Source organism: Hippocampus comes, unplaced genomic scaffold (genome assembly GCF_001891065.2).
Source record: "Hippocampus comes isolate QL1 unplaced genomic scaffold, H_comes_QL1_v1.1 scaffold111, whole genome shotgun sequence".
NCBI classification, from domain to species: Eukaryota; Metazoa; Chordata; class Actinopteri; order Syngnathiformes; family Syngnathidae; genus Hippocampus; species Hippocampus comes.
The window spans coordinates 3,880,275-3,906,267 of NW_017805698.1; the positions used below are offsets into that span (position 1 = coordinate 3,880,275).

The 25,993-nt window shown below is 41.0% G+C and overlaps 2 protein-coding genes across 4 annotated transcripts in view; one reads left to right on the forward strand and one right to left on the reverse strand.

Annotated features, from left to right (window-relative positions):
- The first annotated feature begins 2,900 nt into the window (after window positions 1-2,900).
- dct (dopachrome tautomerase) lies at window positions 2,901-9,494 on the forward strand. Its single transcript, XM_019882527.1, has 8 exons — window positions 2,901-3,404; window positions 3,479-3,778; window positions 4,159-4,259; window positions 4,521-4,687; window positions 4,774-4,953; window positions 5,032-5,167; window positions 5,242-5,443; window positions 8,330-9,494. Exons 1-8 carry the CDS (start codon window positions 3,122-3,124, stop codon window positions 8,500-8,502), a joined length of 1,542 nt encoding a protein of 513 aa, XP_019738086.1. The 5' UTR covers window positions 2,901-3,121; the 3' UTR covers window positions 8,503-9,494.
- Window positions 9,495-12,644: 3,150 nt separating this feature from the next.
- The window catches only part of LOC109523406 (glypican-6), an 84,321-nt gene continuing 70,972 nt past the window's right edge, over window positions 12,645-25,993 (reverse strand). For all 3 annotated transcript variants that reach the window (XM_019882544.1, XM_019882547.1, XM_019882545.1), the window contains 3 exons: window positions 14,768-14,904; window positions 13,781-13,956; window positions 12,645-13,166 (listed from right to left, as the gene is read on the reverse strand). In XM_019882544.1, coding sequence (XP_019738103.1) covers window positions 12,961-13,166; window positions 13,781-13,956; window positions 14,768-14,904 — 519 coding nt within the window. In that variant the 3' untranslated portion in view covers window positions 12,645-12,960. The remainder of the gene's footprint in view (window positions 13,167-13,780; window positions 13,957-14,767; window positions 14,905-25,993) is intronic.

The window sequence follows — 25,993 nt, forward strand, 5'->3', positions numbered from 1 at the left end:
ATCATTCGTATGGTGAACCGTAAAACTGGGACCAATCCAAATCATACCATAATCACGGTTCATTTTAACACCTTTACTGTGCCTTTGCTCTTCAAGGCACTTGATAAAAGCACAACCACTCTGACATTCCATTTGACTCCGGGCAAGGAATTCTTCTAAACCTCGTCAGTCCAGTGAAGCTCACGAGACCTCTTGTGGAAAAGACGAAACAGTTTTCCCAGGGCGCTATCAGGTTTTAGTATTGTAGGCGCTGAGATGATGTACTATTTACTGTTGGTGTATATGGTAAAACAAACGAAAATAATAGGAACCACAATCAAGAGTGAAAAGGACATTCATAACAAACTGTGACTATAACCCATCGGCTTGGTAATTATTGCAGAATGGTAAAACAAATGCACACAAAAACAAATGACGACATCAGTTGCAATGAAACGTGGGTGGATGCGTGTTTGCTTTCACATAAAAGCAATGAGCGCAGACGTCCAAATAATTCTTTCCTCGTTTGTGGTGCGATTGGGTCTCGTTGTCGTTTTGACACCGAATTCCATACTCTGACTTAAAACGTCAGCAGTCACAAGGCAAGCGGCTGGAATGCACAGTGTGTTATTGCCGGGTGAAAGAGACAACCCCGGCAGTCATGCGTCTGAGTCACAACCACACTTTGATGCTTGCGTCAACCGAAACGCAGTCACAAGTGCAACATAAGGGATACTCGAGAGAGTCTTGTGATCCACATGAGCATACGCAGACTGCAGGAAGAAATTTAGGACTTAATGATGCTTTGCAATGTAGGGAAATTTATTGTACGACTACCACAGATGACTGGCTGACGTTCAAAAGCAAGGATGCAAATAAAGCATACACACCTTACACTGGAAAATGAAGTACATTGGTACAATTGGTGTCCGATATGCATGCAAATAAGATAAATTCGTTTTTAATTTGTCATTATTTACAAAAACAAATCAGTAATCGGTTTCAACATTTTCTTAATGTTTTATTATTAGCCTTCGAATTATGAACCAATGACGTGTCGACCCTCAGTCATCAAGTCACTGCAATCTGCAAATGTTGATTTGAGGCAACTGGACTTTTTTGGTTTGTTGAAGACGTTTCACCTTTATTTCACAAGGCTACTTATTTTTAGGTGTGAATCGTCCCTTTTTGCGCCTATTGTGGGTGGTCACAGCACAACAGGTCGTTGGTGTTTCTGACGAGGCTAGTGGTCAATCATTCACCTGCACCTTGTTACGTCCACTCTTCCAGTGGAATGAGACAATCTTGGGCAGCAGGGATGTCAGGACATTGCTTGAATTGGATGAGAGGTGATGCCGCAAAACTCCTCTGTTTGGAGATGGCTTCTTTCACAGCTCTTTCAAAGCAGTGGTCCTCTCTATCCAGAATTTGGTCATCAATGTCTTCAAAGAATGTCACTTCTTTCTGCAATGCAAATGAACTGCTGACTCTGGACTCAAATAATCTGCTCGTCGATGTTGTGCTATGCACTTCTGTCACGGCTACTTGGTTTCTCCAATGTAGAGGTCATTGCACTCCTTGCTATACTGCGCTGTAAAACAACATCACTAAGCTTTCTCCTTGGGATTTTGTCCTTGGGGCGGACCAGCTTTTGTCTGAGGGTGTTAGTGGGTTTGTAATGCATTGGTATGTTTTGTTCGGAGAAAATCCTTCTGAGTTTGACACAAAGTGTCACTGTCACGTGAGGAGCAGACAGGAGATGAAAAGTTTCAAAGTAAAAGTTTTACTCTGCAAAAATTCAAAGTAAAAAACAAAGAGCAGGGCTGGACACAGCAGGGCCTAGAAGACTTAACTTTCTGACGTGTAACTAGGTAACTCAAGTTTATATATAGAAAGTAAAGTTGGTCTCTGTGGATGAAACCTTGGAGACTGTCTACCACCCCCAATTGGGTGCGATTAAAAATATTTTTAAGATGATAATGACGATACTTTGATTGCTACAATGATTCAGAGGATTTGTCCCATTCTGACATCCACCACACACGTCCGTGGAGTTCAGAATATGTCTGCTTGCGCCTCGATCAAATCCACCAATGTGTTACACCTCCTGCACCACTACTTAGACCTGCTTTTAGCAAGTCTAAAATCTAGTCGACATTGGGTCACCAAATTGCCAGATGCGCCAAGGGCGTAGCGCGGTCTACCAAATTCACAAAAAAAAAAAAACATTAAACTAGACTTGCCCCTGCACAAAAATGAAAATGCGAGATGCTTTCATATATTAACTATCATTTCTTTGATATTTGTATGCGGAATGCGTTTGCACAAGTTTATCCTCCAGTAATTGCCTCGTTAGCATGACATATCAAAGCTGATTTGCTTTAATTATATTGCTTATCCCATTGACGTATTACCGTTATTGTTGGCAAAATATGACATTCATAATGCATTACAAGTGATGTGATTTTCAGCCCTAGCTGCAAGCATAATAGGAAGCCAAATGTCAGTGTTCCAGCGATTTAGGATCACATGAATTGCACCATTTGCTTTCCTGCATCACCCCCAACCCTCATGCTTTTGGAAAACAAAGTGAAAGATTCACCCAAATCTCTCCTGCCCTTAGGTAATGCTGGTCTTTCAAAGAAATTACAACACTTGCTAATATAATTAGCCAGTTATTTTGTGCACTTATGTTAACCCACTTATTGTTACATTTTGTCGGCTAAAACCTTAATCTGATTCATCTTTTCAGAGAACCTACTGAATACAGTCTTGATGAAGTGCATTAAAGTCTTATGCCTAATGGCCCCTTCAGGCAAACATGTTTCTTGGTCCATAACTCAGTCTAGCTTCTCAGCTTGCCCGTCAGGTGATCGTCACAAGACCAACTAGTCTAATCCCACCCAGCTCTACTAAAGCCCCCGTTACAAAATACCGCCGTCCATAATGTGCATGAAACCAACTGGAACACAAGATGATTCGACTTTAAAGTGCCATTTCCACAAAATTTCTTCGCATCTAATTTGAAGATACACAAGCAGGAGGACCACAACAGGGAGGGATATTACACACTTGTGCTACGTATCAATTGATCAACAAGCTGATTTTCCGCCACTGACCGGAATAAACAAACCAGTGGAAAATGACGGGTGCACTACTTTTCAGCCTTTTTTACTTATTTTTGCAACCTGGTGAAGCTCAGTTCCCCCGAGCGTGTTGCACCGTGGAGGGGATTCTGTCCAAGCAGTGCTGCCCTGCCTTGGGCTCCGATCCTGCAAACGTATGTGGCACCCTGACGGGGAGAGGAAACTGCACCGCCGTACGGGTCGACACCAAACCCTGGGGCGGGCCATACAGACTCAGGAACGTTGATGATCGGGAGAGATGGCCCACCAAATTTTTCAACCAGACTTGCAGGTGCAGTGGTGAGTAATGCACATAAATATAGTATGAAGCAATTTACCAATGATTGTGTCGAGTAATTTTATCTGCGTTTCAGGCAACTTTGCAGGTTTTGACTGTGGGCAGTGCAAATTTGGCTGGACTGGACCAAACTGCGACCAAAGGAAAGCTCCCGTCATTCGAAAGGACATCCACACGCTGACCTCTGCAGAGCTCCAGGAGTTCCTGGATGCCCTGCAACTGGCTAAAACCACTATCCACCCAGATTACATGATCGCCACCCAGCACTGGCTGGGCCTCCTGGGGCCAAATGGAACTGAGCCCCAGTTTGCCAACATCTCCATCTATGATTTTTTCGTGTGGCAACACTACTACTCTGTCCGAGATACTCTGCTTGGTAAGTAGTTGTAGTCCTTCTCATCATAACACTCAAATTCAAGAACACTGACTAAAAATAGAGCCATGCAATGATTGTTAGATTCTAAGTTATCTAGGTCAAGAGAATACACAAATGTTGAGTTGAAGAACTGCTTTTCTTGGTGTGTGACACTTCAATAGCATTTACACTATATAAGGCAATTCATTATGCATAAATTACAGCAAAAAAATTCTGCATGATCCTCTGTTGCCATCAGCCTGTTCTTGGCGCATGGCTTTCGGAGCTGCTGTCTGTGTTAAAAGCCCAAAATTAATTTTATGGATGGTCATTGTCATAGCAAAACATTTTTTTCCCCCTCAATTCCAAACATGAGATTTCAAAAACTATTTCCACAACAGGTCCTGGCCGCCCATTCAAAGCCATCGATTTCTCACACAAAGGACCTGCATTCATCACCTGGCACAGGTACCACCTCCTCAGCTTGGAAAGAGACCTACAGGTACAAAAATGTACATTTCCTAGAAAAGCATGACTTGAAAGTTAACTAAAAGCTCTGAATTGGATGATTGCGTCAACACATGAACTACAAGAGAACAGTTTATTGAGAGAGGGAAACGAGTATACAAAAAGTAACAATTTCAAAATACATTTGTATCAATCTGCCGAATTAACATCATGAATCACACAGAACTGGAGTACATATTTCTTCTAAAAGCCTACTAACACCCATAAAACCATTTTACCCTGCTTTTCCCCCCAGAGGCTGACTGGCAATGAAAACTTTGCGGTACCATACTGGAACTTTGCGACGGGGCAAAATGATTGTGACGTGTGCACAGACGCTTTGCTGGGAGGCCGAAACCCAGACAACCCCTCCCTCATCAGTAACCAGTCAAGATTCTCCAACTGGGGGGTGGTGTGTAACAGGTCTGCATGACAGCACTAAGACTACGGTGGTTAGTGAATGTGACATGACTGCCATTAATCACAAAGTATCGCGCTCCTTGTTCCAGTTTGGATGACTACAATCGCCTGGTGACTCTTTGCAATGGCACCAATGAGGGTTTGATTCAGAGAGGCGTGATGAGAGGAGCAAACACGTCTCTGCCCACCATGAGTGATGTTCGCAGTTGCCTTGGCATCCGGGACTTTGACAGCCCTCCATATTTCACCAACTCTTCCTTCAGTTTTAGGTAGACCTTTAGAATAGATCATGTTCAGCCATCCATGACTACACTGCACTCTGTTAACACTCGTGTTTTAACACCCAGAAACGCCCTGGAAGGGTATGACAGACCAAACGGCGAATTGGATGACACCGTGAACAATCTTCACAATCTGGTCCACGCTTTACTCAACGGAACCAGCTCTTTGCCTCACTCTGCAGCCAATGACCCCATCTTTCTGGTCAGACTCCGATTGCACAGGTTGCTCACAAGTCAAGCGCGAGGAGTACTCAATTATGAATGGTTGCCTTTCAGGTCCTTCACGCTTTCACTGATGCCATTTTCGATGAGTGGATGAGGAGGTTTCTCCCTTCCAATGCCAGCTTCCCAGATGAAATGGCCCCCATCGGTCATAACCGGGACTACAACATGGTTCCGTTCTTCCCTCCAATTACAAATGAAGACATCTACATTCCATCAGAGCAGCTGGGGTATTCCTACGCTGTTGCCTTTGAAGGTAAGCAAGTGGTCAATGTCAGAGGTAATTTTTTTTTTGTTTTTTTTTTTTTTGTTTTTAATCTTAGCTATGAGGTGAAATAGCGAGTATTTTTGATCAATTGAAGCAAAATCACATACGGTAATACAGTCTCAGGAGCTGTGATTTGCAGATTTCAATTTAAAGATTGTGTTCCCGAAACAAGAAGAAGAATTTTTTTTTTCTCAAACTTCCTCATACTTAACCATGATGGAACTTTTACTAACCGGACAAGCAATGCTTCTACTAATATTTTCACACAAGTGTAAACAGATATATATTGAACAATATTAAATTTTTGAGAAAAAAAAACTTCCAACATGGAAAAGATTGGACAGCGCTGCTAGCTTAAGGCAAGATGTCATGCATCGCCCATTTTAACATACATGACATAATTACAAAAAAGAAGAGAACAACGTTAAGTTAAATGATGAATTATATACTCACTAAAACATGTGATGGGGAATTTTTCAAGGCATTGGTACGAAACATAGTTGACTTGAGTACACGACTGAAGGTAATTATGTTCTTTTATTATTTTTGTTAAACCCATATTGCAGTGAGCAACCGGAACAAATGTGTGTCTACCACTTCTGCTATTCTACGAATTTGCGATTACATCACCAAACAAACAAAAAAAGGCACTCAAAAGCAAAAGCATGAGAAAAAAACTTAATGTTCGCTGATTGAAGGTATCAGGGGATAATGCTGTTCTAATGGATGGGTAGACACGTTATTTAGCACAATTAATTACCCATTTCAGTAGTTTCCACAGTTAAAACAACACAACATCCAAGCAAAGCATGCAAGCCGAATGACTATAATAAAGATGTGAATAATATTGAAATATTACACCTTAAAAAGATAAATTAATAAATAAAGACTATTGTTTAAAGAGCTTAAATATATGAAAAAGTGAAGCATACGAGCCATTAAAAACTTTTTTGTGGGGGAGGGGGGGTGTATTTTTCGCAAATAATTAGTGGTCCGTTTCTCTTTCTGATGATTTCAGTATATTCATGATTGACATGTCATTTCCATATTGCATACACAAGACGAGGTGGACATCTGAAGTATGCCTTGCAAAAACAAGAAAATGAAACATGATGCAAGCTTTGCAATGGTTAGCCAGATATGAAACACTTTCGAAGGGTACTTGATCAACGCATTGAATGTACTGTCAGCCCCTTTAGATGAATTAAATAGTGAAAGATTTTTAAGTGTAATAAAAGGTCAAGGTAGAGGTCATTTTGCACTTAATAAAAAGAGAGAAAAACATAATGTTTCAAAATGCATCCAATAAATGCCAGAGTCAACAGGTGTTCAACTCAAGGTCCGCAGTACTGACCCTACAAAAGTTAGGCACACATTTGGAGTTCTGCTCAAAATTAACCATAAAAATGATAAGCAAATGCATATGACAATTATGTAATATTATATTCGTGAAACACATTGAGCTTTTTGAGAACTGATTTAGATGCAATTCTTTCACGTTTGGCTGTGACCAGCCCATGTCATTCTTTCATCAAAACAAACTTCGCCAAATTTAAAAACTTTCACACGGTCAAGAGTCGTTCCTTACACATATTAATCCCACCTGTTGGCAACCTCCTTTCAAAACCAAAAACCATATAATTCTTAATCTGACCGTTTAAATCCCCGGAATGACTCCTTATTGGGATCAAGAAACACTTCCTACCATGTAAAAATGTTTGATATCTCTCCAAGGATCATCCAAGCGGACAGCTGTTTCCACTGGTCGGGTGAAAGAGGAGGAAAAAAAAAAAATCCGTCGCGTTGTAGAATCTCCTCCGAAGTCCTTGTGACGTTAGCGGCTACGTGGCTAAGGTTAACATAGCTTCGCACACTAGAGCCAATTGAAGGTCCCCCGTGGACAATAAATCGTATAGAAATCGCACAATTACGAAAGTGTTCACACACAAAAAAACCAAAGGGGCCAATAACTGGGACAAAAATAGCACGTAAAGAACATATAGAATTTTTGTGGACCTGCTCGAGGTGAAGTTTTTCTATTACTATATCTGTATCTATTTTGCGTCTTCACGCTTCACGACGTCAACCGGGAATACATTCTTCCGGGTTTTTTTTTTTTTTACGCGTCTTGACACACAAGGGCAAATGTATTTAACCGGCATTTATTTCCTCAATAAAAATCACAGAGTTGGGTAGTTACTTAAACTGTCCACACTGTTTTAAACTGCTGCACGACCTACAGGGGTTTCTGAGACACTTTATTAGGTACACCTACAGTATTGCAATAGAAAAGCTGTTATAAAAAATAATATCAATATAGCTCTATACACATATACAAACATATATATATATATATATAAATGTATAGATATATACAATAATTGTAACTATTCAACATACAATAAAATAATAATATACAATATAAACATTTGTTTTTATTACAATTTGCATTGCATTGTAGTTCTCCACTCACAATGATATGCTGTGAAAAGCTAGTTTTTTAAAATGTCCATCCATTTTGTATAGTGCCTTTCATTATTAGCGTAGCTGATGAGCTGGAGTCTGGTGGCAGAGCACATCCTGGAATGGTCACCAGTTATTCGCAGGGCAGAGGTCACAGATTTGTACCCCCAAATTCAGAACCGTGAGGCAAACATGCTGGCCATTAACTAATACAATTGGCTGGCAATTAGTCCTGGGTATACGGTATTCTCCCTTTTTCATGCAAATCAGGTGGGATAGGCTCCAGCTTATCCACCGCCATAATAATGGTGAGCGGTTTTGAAAATTGATGGATGAAAATACAATTGAATGTAATTTCTGCATTTGATGGAAAGTGATTAATGTCTTGTCCGCTTCTTTCTTTTCTTCCAGATGCAGGAGGATCTTCCGTGTTTGTGGTGGGATCCACACTCGGGGGAGTCTTCATCGGGCTCCTGGCGCTTCTCCTTATCTTCGTGCTCTACCTTCGTCAGCGCAGAAACACAGGCTTCGAACCCCTGATAAAAGCTGACTTCACACATAGGAAGTACACGGAGGAAGCTTAGATCCCTATCAGTTTGCAGAAGCGGAAAGGAATGAAACCTACAGTGGCCTGCGTGATACAAAAGGAAATTATTAATCGTGTAGATCAGGGGTGGGGAACCTACACCGGGTGGGTCGTGTATACAGACAACTAGAGCACTTGATCCAGACTAAATAACATAAAACTTGGCCGACACATACAAAGTGAAATGGTCCCTCATCGGGACAAGTTTCTCAAACCCTGTTGTATGCATATCAGTGTTTCCTAACCTTTATTGATCCAAGACACATACTTTATAAGAGGACAAAGTGCATAACCAAACAAAAATGTCACATAAAGTATATAGTGTATACTAAAATTAATTCCATTAATATCCTCACAAATGTTTTTACTCAGTGTGAAATTTGGTGCTGTTTATTCAAACACAAGCTTAATTGTCCCGTCTGCCATCTAGTGGAGAAACAATTTATTGTTCTGTCCGTCACTGTTTATCACTGGTATCAATTGATGAACAGTGATACATTTAATTGTAGTAAATACATTATTTTTGCGACCTGACGACCTCACTAATATACAGCTGCACGGTGGTTGGGAATCACTGTTGGAGATGCGTGACATACGGAAACAATGAAAATCATAACATAGGCTAATTGAGTCCTTGAACATGCGTGTAGTAAAAAAGAATAAATAAATCACAATAAATGTATGTCATCTATTTTGATTGAAACTCGGTCTTTTCGCATTCCGTAGTCATCACAAATGAGAACCTATTGGAATGTTTTTTTTAAGAAATATTTATTCTTAAGAACAGTACAAAAACACTGAATGCAATCCCCTTTCATTGCATTGTAAGGCATATTTCCTCATCTGCTTGGAGTTCATTTGAATGTAACAACAACAATGCACTGATGAGAAATACAAATATTGTCTTGAAGCATTTCCACTTCTGGATACATTTTTCCCCAAATTTGTATTGTAAAAATATTCCCATTAAAGGTTTGATGATACAAAACATAAGAGCACTATAAAGAATACTTTTTGAATGACACGCTGTACACTCGTATAAATCCTTGCTGATATGTTATGAAATGAATGACACAAGCTTTCAGAGGACGCGCACAGAAACTGCTTTTGGGTGGCCAGGCCCCCGACCACCTCAACAATACGCTCTACTGACGAGACGCATTCAGGCCTGTCCGTTTCTCCACTCTCCACGGATTCTCATTTCACAGGTGACTGTGGTCGCCTTCCAGCCCGCCTGTACTGCACAAACACACCGACGTTCAGGCTTCACAAAACACGTTCAGGGGACCCTTTTCTGTGCATTTTGACGCACACTCGCTTTAATAATCCCCCTTATATTCTTCATTATTGTGCTAGTGCAGCTATAGAAATGGCACACTTTGAGACGTACTAAGTATTTTTTTGTCCTTTTCCCGGGGCATTTTTGTGACTTGTTTTTCTAGAACCGTGGCTATTGCAGTAGTTTTGGCAAAATAGACAGGGGCAACATTTGAAAAGATGTGTGAGGACGTAGAAGCTTGACATCGGCCTTTGATTAAATTTCTGTGATAATTTATGTATTTTGTAATTTTGTGATTTGTATACTATTTATTTCGGTGGATGATTGGTTAGCAATTCTGTCTCACAGTTCAGAGGTTGTGGGTTTGAATCCGGGCTCATGTTTTTCAGTGTTTTCTCAGGTTACTCCAGCTTCCTGCATATGTGAATTTGAATGGTATGGGACAAGGTCTCTGAATGTTCTGAACTCCATAGCTGTAGCCAAACACAGCTGCCCCTTTTGGGGAAGGTAGGCTACACCCTGGACTGATCGCCAGTTCAGTGTATAAATCAGCAAACAAGCATTTCAGACCCATTGAAAATTTGCAGGCTTCAATTTACTTGTTTGTTTTTTCAATGTGAGCAATCCAGAATACCCAGAGAAAATGTATAGATGCACAATGAAATCATGAAATCTTCACTCCAGAATGCCAGAGCTGAGATTCGGATCCAGAACATCTACCGTATTTTCCACACTATCGGGCGCACCTAAAAGCATATAATCCAACGCGCCTTTTATATGGATCAACATTCTGATTTCTTGGACGCAGTATTTTAAATGTTCTGTGAAGAGCTTTGTTACAGCTGCGGCAGTTGTGAAAGCTCTATATAAATTAACCTGTATTGTATTCCCTTTAGCGTAGCCCCATCTAGTGGATGCATAATGCAACCGCAGCCACTACTGTAACTTCTATCCTATGCTCCTTATAATGTGGTGCACCTTACATGTGAAAACAATTTTAAAATAGACCATTCGTTGAAGGTACGCCTTATACTCCAAAGCGCCTTATAGTGCGGAAAATACGGTACTTCACTGGCCAATGAAACAGTAATGATAATATATCAAAATAGATGAAATGCTGAACTCTTACTGTAGTCCAATACCCTGTTCACAGCTTGTGAGAATGTGTGATAATAATGTGACTATAATTCAGGATGCGTTATGTCCTTTCTTCATTCAGTGTCTCTTCACGCAAATGCTGGATTTCTTTAGTCATAATCGAACTAGCCTCGAACTAACATACAAAATTCCTGATTAGCCGCATCCAATTAAGTTACACAACAGTTTGCCGGCCTTCATAATGTTTCCTTTTTTTTTTTTTTTTTTTGGAAGGCATAAATGCATTTTAATGAGTACAGTTTCACTAACAGTGATCGAATATTTTTTAGCATTCAGACCTTTTGAACAGAATGGCTGTACTTTCAATGGATAGACACTAACAACATAATCATCATAACATAATCATCCTTGTGAACAAATACAGAATGGCAATGGAGGCACATCAGCACAGACTGTCTACTCTCAGACCCCCCCCCCCACCCAAAAATCTGAAAGAATTTAGCAGAAAGTTAATTAATCTGTTGCAAGGCAAAGGAAAGTATACAATATCTGCCTTTTTCCTTTTTGATGACTACATGGCATGAAGACAGACTCTTCAGACATAGCTGAAATCATTGTAAGAATATAATAGATGAATGAAAAAAAATATATTTAATGATTTAAAATGAAGGACAATCCATGATTAGTACTGATGATTTTGAAGTTGCAAGTTATATACTGTTTGCCCCTGTCACTCCTGCCATTAAATCCTTTGAATCTGATTGAAATGTGACATTGAACATAACTGTACCACTTTAAGTCATCAATAAGCACATTTTTAAACAATCTTACACACACACACACACATATATTTTTTTTTTCCTTAACACAAAAAGTCCAAACAATCAAAGGGCGTGCTATATTCATCCACATAAGGGCAGACATTACTGCCTGTTTTACAGGTATGTGTGCAAAGAGTGTTTTTTTTTTTTTTCCTTAACACAAAAAGTCCAAACAATCAAAGGGCGTGCTATATTCATCCACATAAGGGCAGACATTACTGCCTGTTTTACAGGTATGTGTGCAAAGAGTGTTTTTTTTTTTTTTCCTTAACACAAAAAGTCCAAACAATCAAAGGGCGTGCTATATTCATCCACATAAGGGCAGACATTACTGCCTGTTTTACAGGTATGTGTGCAAAGAGTGTTTTTTTTTTTTTTCCTTAACACAAAAAGTCCAAACAATCAAAGGGCGTGCTATATTCATCCACATAAGGGCAGACATTACTGCCTGTTTTACAGGTATGTGTGCAAAGAGTGTTTTTTTTTTTTTTCCTTAACACAAAAAGTCCAAACAATCAAAGGGCGTGCTATATTCATCCACATAAGGGCAGACATTACTGCCTGTTTTACAGGTATGTGTGCAAAGAGTGTTTTTTTTTTTTTTCCTTAACACAAAAAGTCCAAACAATCAAAGGGCGTGCTATATTCATCCACATAAGGGCAGACATTACTGCCTGTTTTACAGGTATGTGTGCAAAGAGTGTTTTTTTTTTTTTTCCTTAACACAAAAAGTCCAAACAATCAAAGGGCGTGCTATATTCATCCACATAAGGGCAGACATTACTGCCTGTTTTACAGGTATGTGTGCAAAGAGTGTTTTTTTTTTTTTTCCTTAACACAAAAAGTCCAAACAATCAAAGGGCGTGCTATATTCATCCACATAAGGGCAGACATTACTGCCTGTTTTACAGGTATGTGTGCAAAGAGTGTTTTTTTTTTTTTTCCTTAACACAAAAAGTCCAAACAATCAAAGTGCGTGCTATATTCATCCACATGAGGGCAGACATTACTGCCTGTTTTACAGGTATGTGTGCAAAGAGTGTTTTTTTTTCTTTTCCTTTAATAAAAATAGTTTTAATCTCTCAAGCAGAGTTTGTGGGGGTCGGCTTCAGCACTGGAAAGAGGAACGATGTTGTGACCTATCAAGTCAATGGATGTGCATTCTTTGGGAAAGTGGCAATATTGATGCATGACTCACTTGATTTCTTCAGCCTGAATACTGTCTGGCAAAGATGGTCCCCGCCTGTTTTCTCCTGCATTATCTCCAATGTATTTGGAGTACCAAAGCCGAGAGGGCCAGTGTGGTTAAGAGGCCCATGGGGGGCAGAAGGGATGAAGAAGAGCTTTCCACTGGACCTCTCCGGTCGGCTTCCACGGCCGGGGCTTCGGGAGGCGCCACATCCGCCTCTGTGGGGCAGGCCTCTGTGCAGCCGCTTCCACTGCCTGAGCCGCTGCCCTCATCACCTACAGTGGTGAAAGCAAACATAAATTAATACTGGGGATTTATAGAACAACACACGACAATGTTTAATGGATAAGAAATGCATTTATGCATAAAAAAAGGCTACAATCATGTGTACAGCAGGTGCTTGGTTGATGGTTTCTTGACATTATTTGTGGTCTTTTTTCCGTTGCTTTGGCTTGACAGGACTTGTGCAGCATATTAATAAGTTTCTAATAAACAAAGAACTTCATCGGGTTCATATGACAAGAATGTATACTAAGTTAAGCTACAGACTGCTGCAGTAGCATCTTGTGCTAGCCACTAGCTTGCTAGCTGATTCCGAGTGTGACAGAACAGATTGAAGATGAATCTTTTCTTCTATTCTTTTGTCCTCTTTCCTTTCCTCCTTGTTTTCTATTTATTTTTCTTGCTTTTTACATTGAAGTAGGTTGCTAAATTGCAAAGTGTGAATACAAAAATGAAGGGTTGCCGATATGTGTTCTGATTGTTTGACCCACAAGTCTGGTTTCGAATCTCCGCAATCTTTTGTGCAGTTTGCATGTTCCCCCAATGCTTCCATGTAGCTTCAGCGTTAATAACCGAAGAAGAGGAAAAAGCCGAGCACATAACTCACTTGAGTCCTGAAAGTAGATATCGTTGCCATTATAGGCATTTTTCAGCTTGTTGGTCATCACCCGGAGAGCCATGATCTGCTGACGAATCAACGTGTCTGGACGGGTGATGTCCACATTGACCTCAGGGTTGTTCAACTGGTTAGTCAGTCCATCCAATACCACTTCTGGGAAATACCTTTGTGAGAGAATAAGAACAAATGAAGATGTATTTGGATAAAAGCAAGCCAGATTTATTTTTTTTTTTGTCGTCATTTTAAGTGTACATGTTGCGCTCACTAACACACAAAGGCATCTTGTGAAACTTGACCTAGAAAGAAAGAGGAGACCATTATCTTTTGATGAGTCACATGCTCATGAGATGCCTTTGAGTGTGAAGACAAAGCACTACAACATGACACAACATTCCATTTGGCCATTAAAAATAAATAAATAAATAAAGCTTCGAACAGTTGACACGCTACAACGGCCTTTTTGATAAAGCAGCAGAGGATTGTTGTGCAATTCCATTACTATTGCTTGCCAGTACACCATTTGTTCCCCTCGGAAAAAACACACATGTCAGTCTTGGAAATAAACACATACGACAGGTTTGAAAGCATCGGTAATTCCCTTAGAAAGTGTGTGTGAGTGCTGCGAAATGACTAAACTTGTCGAAGATCTATAATGGACCGAGGACAATAATGTAAGTTAACACATCCCGGTATGTCGAGTAACTGGAGAAGAAAGAATATATTATAGTTTAACATGATTTGAGATAGTTACTTTTAAAAGTAAATGTGATATAATATGTCCCCTTTACATTTTAAAAATAACTATTCAGACATCTGAAACAGAAAAAAAAAAAATACGGAATTTTGATCTAAAGGGAAATGTTTTGAGGTCAGACCTGAAAAGCTCAAACTGCAAAATATCCTACTTCTCAGCAGGGTGAATGCAACACAAATGGGGAGACTATAGCCTCCGTAACCGCTGGGGGTGCCTATTACCTCCCCTTGGTGTGTCCATTCCAGCACTGGTCATCAGTTGCATTCCCAGCAGCCAGTCTGGTGTCCACACACATCTCCTCAGGCAGACTGGACCAAAATCTCTTGGACTGCTTGAGTTTCTCTTTTATGTCAACAACCTAAGGAAAGAGAAAGAGAGAGAGAGAGAGAGAGAGAGAGAGAGAGAGAGAGAGAGAGAGAGAGAGAGAATAAAGGTCATAAAGTAAAACATTTAGTGTGGCCACTGACTGTTGAGGGGTCATTGTTCACCACCACGTCTACTAATGTACCCCTTTGGGACCTTAAATGAGTTTATACAATAATACAAAAATTTGGGTTGCAATTTTGTTCATCGTTAACCTTTAAAACCTGTTATCATAGAATGGTTTCACACCCCCGCCGTGTCAACTTTTTCGGATAAAGGACCAAGCAACTTATTTTAAAAAAATGACCCCCACAGACCACCTAAACCTCCAAAATAGGCTTGATTCCTATTCAACCACTATACAGTACAGTTGACCCACAAAATCTTGGCTGGTTTGTCAAATCAAGAAAGTCATGGTCCATGAAATAACGTTTTGGCCGGTGGGTGTGTACCTGTGTATACAAAAAAACCAAAAAAAAAAAACGCTCAAGTGAATCAATAAATCAGTCTATCAATAGGAAGTGTTGGTGGCCCTATTATATACTAAATGAAGCTACTCAACTTATTTAATGAAAGTTCCTCAGCACACGATCCTCAACTTATTTAATGAAAGTTCCTCAGCACCACGATCCCACAAGATAGTGGCATAACCACAATGTATTGTTTTAACTTGAATACAAAAACAACAACAAAAAAAGCAAATAGTTGAGTTTTCATTGAACGCCGGCGGATAGGATCACAACAAGAAGGTCAAACATACTGGGGTTTGCTTGATGTGTTTAAAAAAAAAAAAAGGAATAAAAATGAAAATTTTGTCACAGACTTTTTTTGCTAAAATTAACAAATCCACTTGTCAAGAAACATTAAGGTACGTAGATATCCTTGATTGGCTTTTGTAGTCATGTGGGTTCAGACAGAGTTTGTGCATTTGCGTAAAACCATTTCAAGAATCAGGTCAGCAAGTGGGCTGGGCGAGGTCAAATAGTGCACAGCCTGACTTATGTCCCTATATTAGACCAGGCAGGACGGCAGCAGCAATGACAAACATTCTTACAGATCTCACTTTACTATGCGCTTTCTGACTTGAGCGTGTTCAACTTCAAACTTTCATCAAGCACACAAAATGTGACATATTTCGCTAGAGTTGAGGAGAGCTCCTGATAAAGACGGGCTGGCCATATTATCTTTTTTTTTGGGGGGGGGGGGGTGCCCGGGTTGCAGGTTGGCTCGTGAAATTGCGGTGAACCTGAGCAGAACATGAAAGGTGCTGTGCTGAGCCTGCCACGCCGCTTGTGGGCCTCCACGGCGCTTTTGATGTGTTAATCCTGTCACACTGATGCCAAGGCACCTCAGCGGCTCTGATGCTGCCCAGAGGGTCACCACAGACGCACTCTGCAGCCACAGATTGACGATCGGGCGATGTCGAACTAAAAAAACCTTTGCGCGTTCAAGATTAGCTTAATGTCACTCGACATCTGCAGGGTCCGTGAAAAGATGTGGATTGAAACCAGAGTGAAAAGTTACATTTTACTGATGCAAATATGCAGAAATAGGTAAACTACACTTCGACTTGGGATGTCTTGGCTCATTGTTGCTTCATTTGGATGATTGTGCAACAACATAGATGCTCTAAACACTTAATGGGAATGCATTAATGTATTCTGTTTTAATCTTTTGATAAAAGTAGGTATGCTGAAAGCTTTTACTCAGGTCGCAAGCATGCATTGCAAAGAACCTCTTAAAATTGCTTTGATTCTTGGTTGTTCTCATCCATCCATCCATTTTCTTTACCGCCAATCCTCAAGGTCGCAGGTGTGCTGCAGGCTATTGTTTGACCATATAAACACTTTTTTTGAGGACTTTCTCGAATCATCGCCAAAATGTTCGTAAAGTAAATCCTCATAGCCAGTTTCACTGATGGTTCCATGGAATTTCGTCAGCATGTTCACCATGAGTAAACCATAAAGAAAGGCTCCGTGAACCATGAAGGAAAACACACAGGAAGTCCGCCATTTTGGCTTGATGCATGTACGGTACTTATTGATCTATGTCAAAGAACTAACATTCTGTCAAGATTTTGTCCAATTGTGATGAAATATGAACCATTCCAATTTGCGTGGGTGGGCGGAGCACGGCGACAACATTTGATGACTCAATACCATGACATTCTTGGAAACTTCAATTTCCCAAGCCAGTTGCACTAAGAAATGTGAAATTTGATTGGCAGGTCAATCATGAGGAGATTCTCATATAAGTTTTAGGGACCAATGCCCCAAAAGGGAGAGGAGTGTCCTATTTTGGTTGAAAGTGGCCATTGATACTGGGTCATTTTGGCCATTTCTAAAGGCGGCTCCAAAAAACAAACCTGTCCTAAAATAAGTGAGACTAAATTTGAACCGCCTATAATTATTATCATTGCCACTATACTGCTACCACTACTACTATTAATGTATGAAATGTTTGTTATCTGACTACTCAATAAATTGTAAAAGTGAAATAATAATCATAATAATAATAATAATAAAAATAATACGATAACGAATAATAATAATAGGTGTATGAGCGGTTAGCACATCCGCCTCACAGTGCAGAGGTGCAGGGTTCGATTCTGGCTCCGGCCTCCCTGTATGGGGTTTGCATGTTCTCCCCGCAATTACGTGGGTTTTCTCCGGGTACTCCGGTTTCCTCCCACATTACAAAAACATGCATGGGAGGTTAATGAGACACTCTAAATTGTCCCTAAGTATGAGGGTGAGCATGAATGGTTGTTTGATAATGTGTGTCCTGCTATTGGCTGGCAACCAGTTCAGGGTGGCACCCGCCTACTGCCCTAAAACAGCTGGGATAGGCTCCAGCATGCCTGCGACCCTTGTGAGGATAAAATGATTAGATAATGGATAGATGGATGAATAAAAGTCATTTTAAAAAAGGCTAATAATGATGATTACTGATTTATATTTTTGTTTCTATTGTCTTTCACCAGCTCACTGCTTCCTGCACTCTGATATGAAGTCAAATGGCTTACTTTTCTTGACATATTCTGAGTGGGATTAAGTGGCAAATAAATCAAGTGTTTAGGGAAACCGCTTATGCATTTGATGATTGATGGAGGTCATTTATGCGAGAGGGAAAACATTTTCACAGAACAATAAAGATGCTTCTGGGAAAGGTCAGCCTCCTTCCCTCTTTACTCCACATGGCCCATAAATAACTCAGTGCAACGAGCCCCAATGCATGCAGTTACCAGCGCTGTCCACTAGATGACACTATATCATCGCGGAAGGCAGAGTGAGGGAGGAACCTACATAGCCTTTCTCTTGCCACTCCTTAAAATACAGTAAAGCACAGTCAACAGATTACATTAGGGCCATTCTGCGGTGCGCTGACAGGTGCTTGTAATATTTTGGTGACTTTGTTTAGCTTTAAACACATTTTTATTTTCATTTCCTTGGTATTCAAGTCAGTATTTCAACTGACTTTCTGAAACAAAGGGGTGATCAACTCGTGGTACGCACATCTGCTTCTGAGCCTAGGTTTTGGGTTAAAATCTTCTGTTTGGAGTCTTCCCATTTTTGGGTTTTCTCCTTTTTCTTCCTTTCCATAAACACGTATGGTAGTTGAATTGAAAACTTTAAATAGTCTTACAATGTAAGTGTGAATGGTTTGTCGAAACGTGCCCTGCGACTGGCTAGCAACAAGTCCAAGGTGTTCCCAGCCTTTTGTACAAAGTCAGCTGGAATAGACTCCAGCTGACATAAATTGGAGGTTTTGCAGATCTCAGCCTCAAACACCGAAAAGGGCAACAGGTTTCAATCACAGAAACAAAGGGTCAAATCATAATTGTTTTTGTGAGCCTTGTTCAAAGGGACCGATTGCCGATTCTGCTTTAATCCAAAGTGTTTATCAAACAATTCAAGATCCTACTGTGGCTTTGAGGCAAGAAAAAGTGCAGCAAGCCCGTCATGACGCATCTACGACTCCATTGCGTTTTGTGATCGCCTCTCTCTTTTGCTCTTCAGTACTCTTTTGTCCTAAATGAAGGCGAAGGTTCCGCAGCTTCACGGCCTGTGATCTTCTACCAAAAATCCTCTTATTCTAAGAAGTACGGTATCTCTCTGCTTCTCTTAAATCTCAGAAAAAGTGGGGCATGGGTGATACATCACTAATGAAGCTGCCCTGTTCTTCCATGTGACTTTTTGCTTCAAACTATAGGAGACGAGATGTTTACAAAGCCACGTTCAGAATATTAGTTCAGCATTAAAAAGAACTTAAAAGTTGCTAGGAAAGCATTAGAGCTGAGGAAAGCATTAAACCGTCTTTCTCCTCAATTCAACTTGTATTGGATGTAATAGAAGACTACTTATTTACAAACTGTATGAGACATGGGGATGTGTTTGCAGAAAATAATTAATTATGGGGGGAAAAAAACAGCATGAGCCGATGAGATAATTGTGTTTGCATTCTTAGAGTGGGCGTGTTGTGTGCAGATGCTCCACAGCCTTTCTTCCAATATTTGTTATGCACACACACACACACACACACACACACACACACACACACACACACACACACACACACACACACACACACACACACACACACACACACACACACACACACACATCACTCAACGTGGATCTCTGCATGCGAACTGGCGGCTGTCTTTCAGCTCAGCACTCGTGCCGGGCAGCTTTCCTGTGACCTTTTCAGGTATCTGACTTTCAAATTAAAGTATAGCCAGAGTACACGACATGTAGTAAAGCACTAAGAAACACCTTGTAGCCAATCGATCATGATCACAGATGCGTCCAGTTTTGTAGGAACAATTTGGGGGTAAGACGTTTTCTTGATGGAGCGTGTGCACAAAGCCAAGTCCATCAAGACATGCTTGGATGAGTTAGGTGTGGAAGAATTTGAAAGCCAAGAATTCCAGCACAGTGGGGTATGATGGGTTTCTAGCACCTGAAGTGAGTCAAGTATTGGCATTCCATAGTTTGCATATCAGCCCTGAATCAAGTCTTTTATTACCTATATGGGCCCCCTTACTTGATGTTTTTGGCAATGCTGAAGTCAGAGTCGGTGTCAAGGCACTTTTTAAAAATCTGTGATTAACACTACAACACAGTATATTTTTCAGGTGGCTGTAAATGAAAAAAAAAGTCCTTGCTAATGCTTTTTGTGTAAAATCAAGAGAATCAAAGAGAAGGTTGACAGATGTTGTGAGGGAAGACATAAGGGAAGCTGGCATGAAAGAGGAGGAGGTTTGTCTGGGGTACCCGTCACAGTAGTACACTATGGTCATCTTGCGTTAAGCAAGGCATGCTGTTAGCTTATGGACTGGGCTGTGTTTATCTTTTTGCCATAATTCATTGGCGAATTACATCTTGTCTCGCCGCTATGATGTCACACTATTGACGTAGTTGACCCAGCTGTGTGCATCCGACCTGCGCAACCCGCGGTGGAAGCCTGATAGGGATTTATGGATCTGAACCGCACTGTGGTGAACCCAACTGAACTGCACTGTTTGGTGGAAACACGGCTTTAGCGTATCTGACGACAACCTGACGCATGGCCCTTGGAGTTTCTCCTTCACAGAGTAACTCCATCTGGCATTCTGCCTCTTTCAGTATCTATTTAAATAGCCATTTATCTCGGGATGTCCTGCCCGCCTGACACTGACTTTCGAGTTTGGCTGCCGGTTGGAGCTAAATTAGCGCGTGTTCCTTTTAATCACAGAGTCCGCAGCAGGCCTCGCCACCAAAACCGCGAGGGGCAGACGACTCCTCAATGGATTTGTTTTCCCTGGCAACCACTACAGCAGTCTGCGTTAAAATAGCTTTCCATTTGATACACGTTTGCAGTGTTCTTCCTGCGTCTCAATTACAGAGGTCAGGGAGGAAGGCGGAGCTCATACCAGACCCCCGCCAGGCCTCGGGCTGACCAACGACCGCTCTGAGGAGAGATGCAATAGTTTCTCACAGGCCATGGTCAGAATAGCCCTGCTTTCTCAACAGATTCTTGATAAATTATGGCCCAGACAATAAACCTTGAGAGTTTCAGATGTACAGTTTTGTATCATCCAGTTTTCCTTTGTTGTTCCAAGACTACAAATGAACAGCTCCAAGCCGGAGCTGCTATTTTGTATATATGCTGATATTGTTGCCGTCCGATTGAAAAACATATTTGTTAGTTTTTGTCATTCTCAAACAAACAAACAAAAAAACCGTTGAATGTTCATTTCAAAATGCTAACACCCCATTGATGGAAAACATGTTTTAAATGACAAAACTTGACATACGTGTTCTTCACAGGACAGCAACAATATGCAAATAAAGCAATTAGAAATATTCTTTTTGGTACATTCATGTGAATTGGCATTGCTCTTTGGTTATTTTGTCCCACTTTTCTACAGTTTCGAATTCAGCCCCGGTTTCCGGCCCCGGTTTAAAACCAAAAGCTGCATCGAATTCATCAGTCAAGATGAGACACCATAACTAACAATACCAGTAGAGATTAAACGAAAGCCTCCCATAGTATATTGACTTCTTAGCACGTGGCTGTTAAGGTGACTAGTTTAATTTGCAGCGAGAAATGGAGCACTCCAGTAGAGACTGTGTCATCTCATACCCAAAACATCTTGATCTAAAGCTGACCCACACAGATTTTTTTTTCCTCTAGCGTCTCAAACAGACTGTGGTCGGGATGACCATGACAAGCATTACAAATTCTCTTCCAGCACAGATGTCAATCGTGGTACCAAAATTGACCTGTGGGGGGTAGCATGGTGCTGCAGGGCAGCTAGACTGTACAAAATAGTACAAAGAAGAAGAAAACGTACTACTGTAGTAGAAGAAGAAGAAAATAATCTGTAAACCTATCTGGAAAATACATTAAAGTTGTTAACGCTAGCTTCAGGCTGCTTCTTAATTGGCTAGCATTCCTTTTTACATCACAATCACACTTGACCACACACACACACACACACACACACACACACACACACACACACACACACACACATTTGCCGTCATAAATATTGAATAGGTTTGACATTTGCGATTGTCAGAGCATATCGGGGAGGGAAAAAAAATTAAATCACTCTTACACCAAAAGAAAATTTCTCTGCATTATGTTTCAGAGACATATGACAATTAGTTGGAAGTGGGGAAAAAAATACTCAAATTGTGCCCAATTATCGTCAGGTCTACTCGTCTTTAGACACAGCAACATTGTAATAAAATGTAAAAGTATGGGTTTATGCTCTGTTTGTAAGTTTTACCAGCGTAACTGATTTCTACTTGTATGATTGTCCAACGATGCAAATGTGAGTGTGAATGGTTGTTTGTCTATATGTGCAATTGGCTGGTGACCGATCTAGGGTGCACCAAAAGTCAGCTGGGATAAACTCCAACTCATAGCAAATGGATGGATTGATGTCGACCACTGTCATGAAACGGATTGTTTTGGGCTTTGGGGTTCCACGAAGAAGAAATCTCATCTTGTACTGGATTAAATATTTTTCAAGCAATCACGACATGAGTAGAAAGTGAATGCACTGAAAGGATCCCCGTCATGATGTTCTGTTTGCTTTTGGCTCCTTGCCCTCATTGTCCTCCTGTCTAAGGAGACTTCAGCAGGTAAGCTGATCGCATGTAGATGCAGGCCAATCAATATCAATCAACACCAATTCCCCAGTGTGACTTTTCCAGCTCCAACACCATGTGAACTACCACTAAAAAATCTGTTTTATATGTGCCTCCTTGATGCGAAGGCTTCCGGTCTATATACCATAAACCCCCACCCCCACTCCACCCGTCCCGCCCCCACTTCCCCATGATGACAAACCAGTGTTAATCTGCCATGGCGAGAGACTGCAAACACCATTTAAAGCGGAGAACTCAACAAAGCTCCCGCTTGTGCCGGATGTCCATCTTTCTAATAGCTCCCGCTGAGAGTGGTGACAGTGACAGTCCCGTGTGATCGTTATCACGCCGCTTACCGGGAATGGACACTTGACAAACTGAGGTTGCTTTTTTCTGTTATTTTGCATTTTTATATTGGAGGCTGGTCCATTTTTTTTTAAACTAACACAACAATGTCTGCATCTCAGCGACAGCATCTAAAACTGTATGATGCAGACCCAATTGATGCCTTTTAACTAATGCATATTTATCACCTGTCACACAATGTGATTAAAAAAACGCTGCCTCAAAGGAAGCGAGTACAGATTGGATTGGCTGCCGCGTAGTCACCGATTTCGCTGTCAAACTTGCTCTCCATCCATTAATAAATTTTAACGGCAAATCTTGTCACACCCTTGAGACATAACAGTATTTTCAACTCGAACGTGTGTTGCAGAAAATGAGTCACCGTGCCCTTAATTTAACGTGACGGCAAATCTCTGTGTTGAAATACACACAAGAGGGAAAAAAAGGAGAAAAAAAAAGTTGACTCCAAAAATAGAAGACGACTAACACGACTAACATATCTTTCCTCTGTCTGGAATTTGATTGGGATTATCACACTGCACGCTGGATTTAGAGAGAGCACTTTCATGGTAGCTCGCTTTAAAGGGGACACACAGTCGTATGGAAAAGTTATGTTTTATTCGCTTAGAACACAGGTGTCAAACTCAAGGCCCGGGGGCCAGATCTGGCCCGCCACGTCATTTTATGTGGCCCGCGAAAGCAAATCAAACATGCTAACTTCCACGATGCTTGCTAAAATCTCTACCAAAATTTAAAATTCTCATAGGTAATAAATAAGACATATTGTAACCATTTTCTTGTAACCAAACCCCTCATTACAGTAACTTAAACAATAGTTGAATAAATCGTTAATAATTTACTTTTTTTTATTTGGTTTCAGTCATAGCGGCCCTCCAAGGGAAACGGGAACTAAAATGTGGCCAACGACAAAAATGAGTTTGACACCCCTGGCTTAGAATGTACATGCACATTTGGGGTCACTAGAGTGCCTGTCCAGCTTTCATGTGTGAAAATTACAGAACCAAATCAATTTTTATTCAACTGCCCGACGTCCGACAATGTGTCTGACGGGAAGCTGTTCACATTTTGGCCTTACTGTTAACACCACAGTTGGGCTAAAACCTCACTGGAATTTCTGCACACTTGGCAGCCACAACACAGAACTACTCTTATGTCAAAGCCAAAAGCTAAAGCAGGGTACATACGTACCAATAATTATGCCAGAGTCAACAAAGGCCCTGTTTAGAAAACTGTCAGGGTGCATGATGCATTTTTTCCCCCTCTTTATGTTGTCAGTGTAGGTCAAATTCAGTATCGTGTTTTACATAGTATCGCCTCAAACTATTTAAGTCCCGTGACAGCAACCCCGTATGGCCGGTACAGTCCATCACTGTGAGGAAAATGTATCACACGACAATCCTGCGGCAAGGAAATAGAAACGTCAGAATATTGATGAAACAGTGGTGAGTTCGCACTTGTGACTCGCCCGCGGCGACGACAGTGGAAGTTTGAACAAGAGGGATGATTAAAGGGAAGCGATGCTCGGCGGGGAATGGAGCCGTCATCAATGGGCCACGTGGAAAGAGCTCCCCTGAGAAGTAGCTAGCCTGGAGTGTTAAAGGGCCAATGTGCCTCATTAGCACGATGACGAGTATGAATGATCTACATGCAGGACAATGGCGGGGCTGAATTTGGACACAATTACATCACTGACCTTTCAGTCTGCCCACTGTTCTACCTCACTGTGGCTTGTGTTGTGACTGCACTGAACATTTGTAATACTTTACTAAATAATGCTAATGACGACCTGATAGCAAAGAGCCATAATGGAATTGCTGAAATTCTCAACTTTTTTTGAACAGTTACGCTGGGTTTTTCTGATTCCATTCATCCAGCCTACACTGCGGTGAATTTCTGTTTTAAGTCCCACCTTCCTGCATGATCAGATATCTTTTGATCATGTCACTTTGAATGGCAAGATTAACGTGTGTAATGCAAGCACAGACAACGTGTTCCGAGTTGAGATTCAGATGCAGAACTGTGCGGCAACAATGCTAACCACGGGGCTCCTGGTGGGTGGTTCTGAGAAAGTCTGGTCCAGCAGGAGTGTGACATGAGAGGCAAAAAAAATACACCAAAACCTGGCCTTTATTTAATGCTTGATAATGCTTTAAATCAAACCTCCCTGCAGTGTGCTCTGAATAAATAAAGATAGTTCATTCACTCTTTCTTTCGCAAGAGACTGTTGAATGTTATGGTCTACTCCATTGTGTCAAATTGGAGCACTTGGTACCTTAGCACCAAGCATTGAAGTTTTAAAAAAAAAAAAAATCAATTTTTTTCTGGAATAGGAAGGACAAAGGTGTCTGAAAGCGTTTTGCTGGAAGGCGTTTCATCCTAGAAATTAGGATACATGATGAAATTCCTTGGGGGTAAATGCTGTGAAGCAATAAGCTATTTTTTTTGTTGGCGTAGCAATTCTATCTTAAGAATTATTTGTTATTTTGATAGACAGGAAGTCATACGTTTGGGAATAGCATTGCTGTCATCTGCAGTTTTATTGTTGAGGCGTTCTGAACATTTTGGGTGTCCAGGGATAGTGGTGTAAATGATATTTTAGTGAAACCGTAACAAGGCGAGAAAGTCATATTCTCAGAATATTACGCCTTTTATTCTGGAAAATTACTTTCTAAATGTAATTTGAATTTATTGTACTCAATATATTCCCTGAAGGGGAAATGAAACTTTCACTCTCCTTGCACATATGCAAGAGGAGAGTTAGAGTGAAAGGTGGTGTGGGTTTTCTCGGGGTACTCCGTTTTCCTCCCACATTCCAAAAACATGCACGGCAGGCTGATTGACCGTTCAAAATTGTCCCTAGCTGTGAGTGTGAGCGCGGATGGTTGTTCGTCTCTGTGTGCCCTGCGATTGGCTGGCAACCGGTTCAGGGTGTCCCCCGCCTACTGCCCGAAGACGGCTGGGATAGGCTCCAGGACCCCCTGCGACCATTGTGAGCGGATCGGAAAATGAATGGATGACTGTGAGGCCGTTTCTGATATTATTTACCCAAGCTGCAAACTCCTACATGCCTGGGTG

Excerpts from the sequence above, each read along its gene's own strand:
- dct (XM_019882527.1), top strand. The coding sequence starts at position 3,122 with ATGACGGGTGCACTACTTTTCAGCCTTTTTTACTTATTTTTGCAACCT. Across the intron at positions 3,405-3,478 it reads CCAGACTTGCAGGTGCAGTG|GCAACTTTGCAGGTTTTGAC; the intron begins GTGAGTAATGCA and ends TCTGCGTTTCAG. Across the intron at positions 4,260-4,520 it reads GCTTGGAAAGAGACCTACAG|AGGCTGACTGGCAATGAAAA; the intron begins GTACAAAAATGT and ends TTTTCCCCCCAG.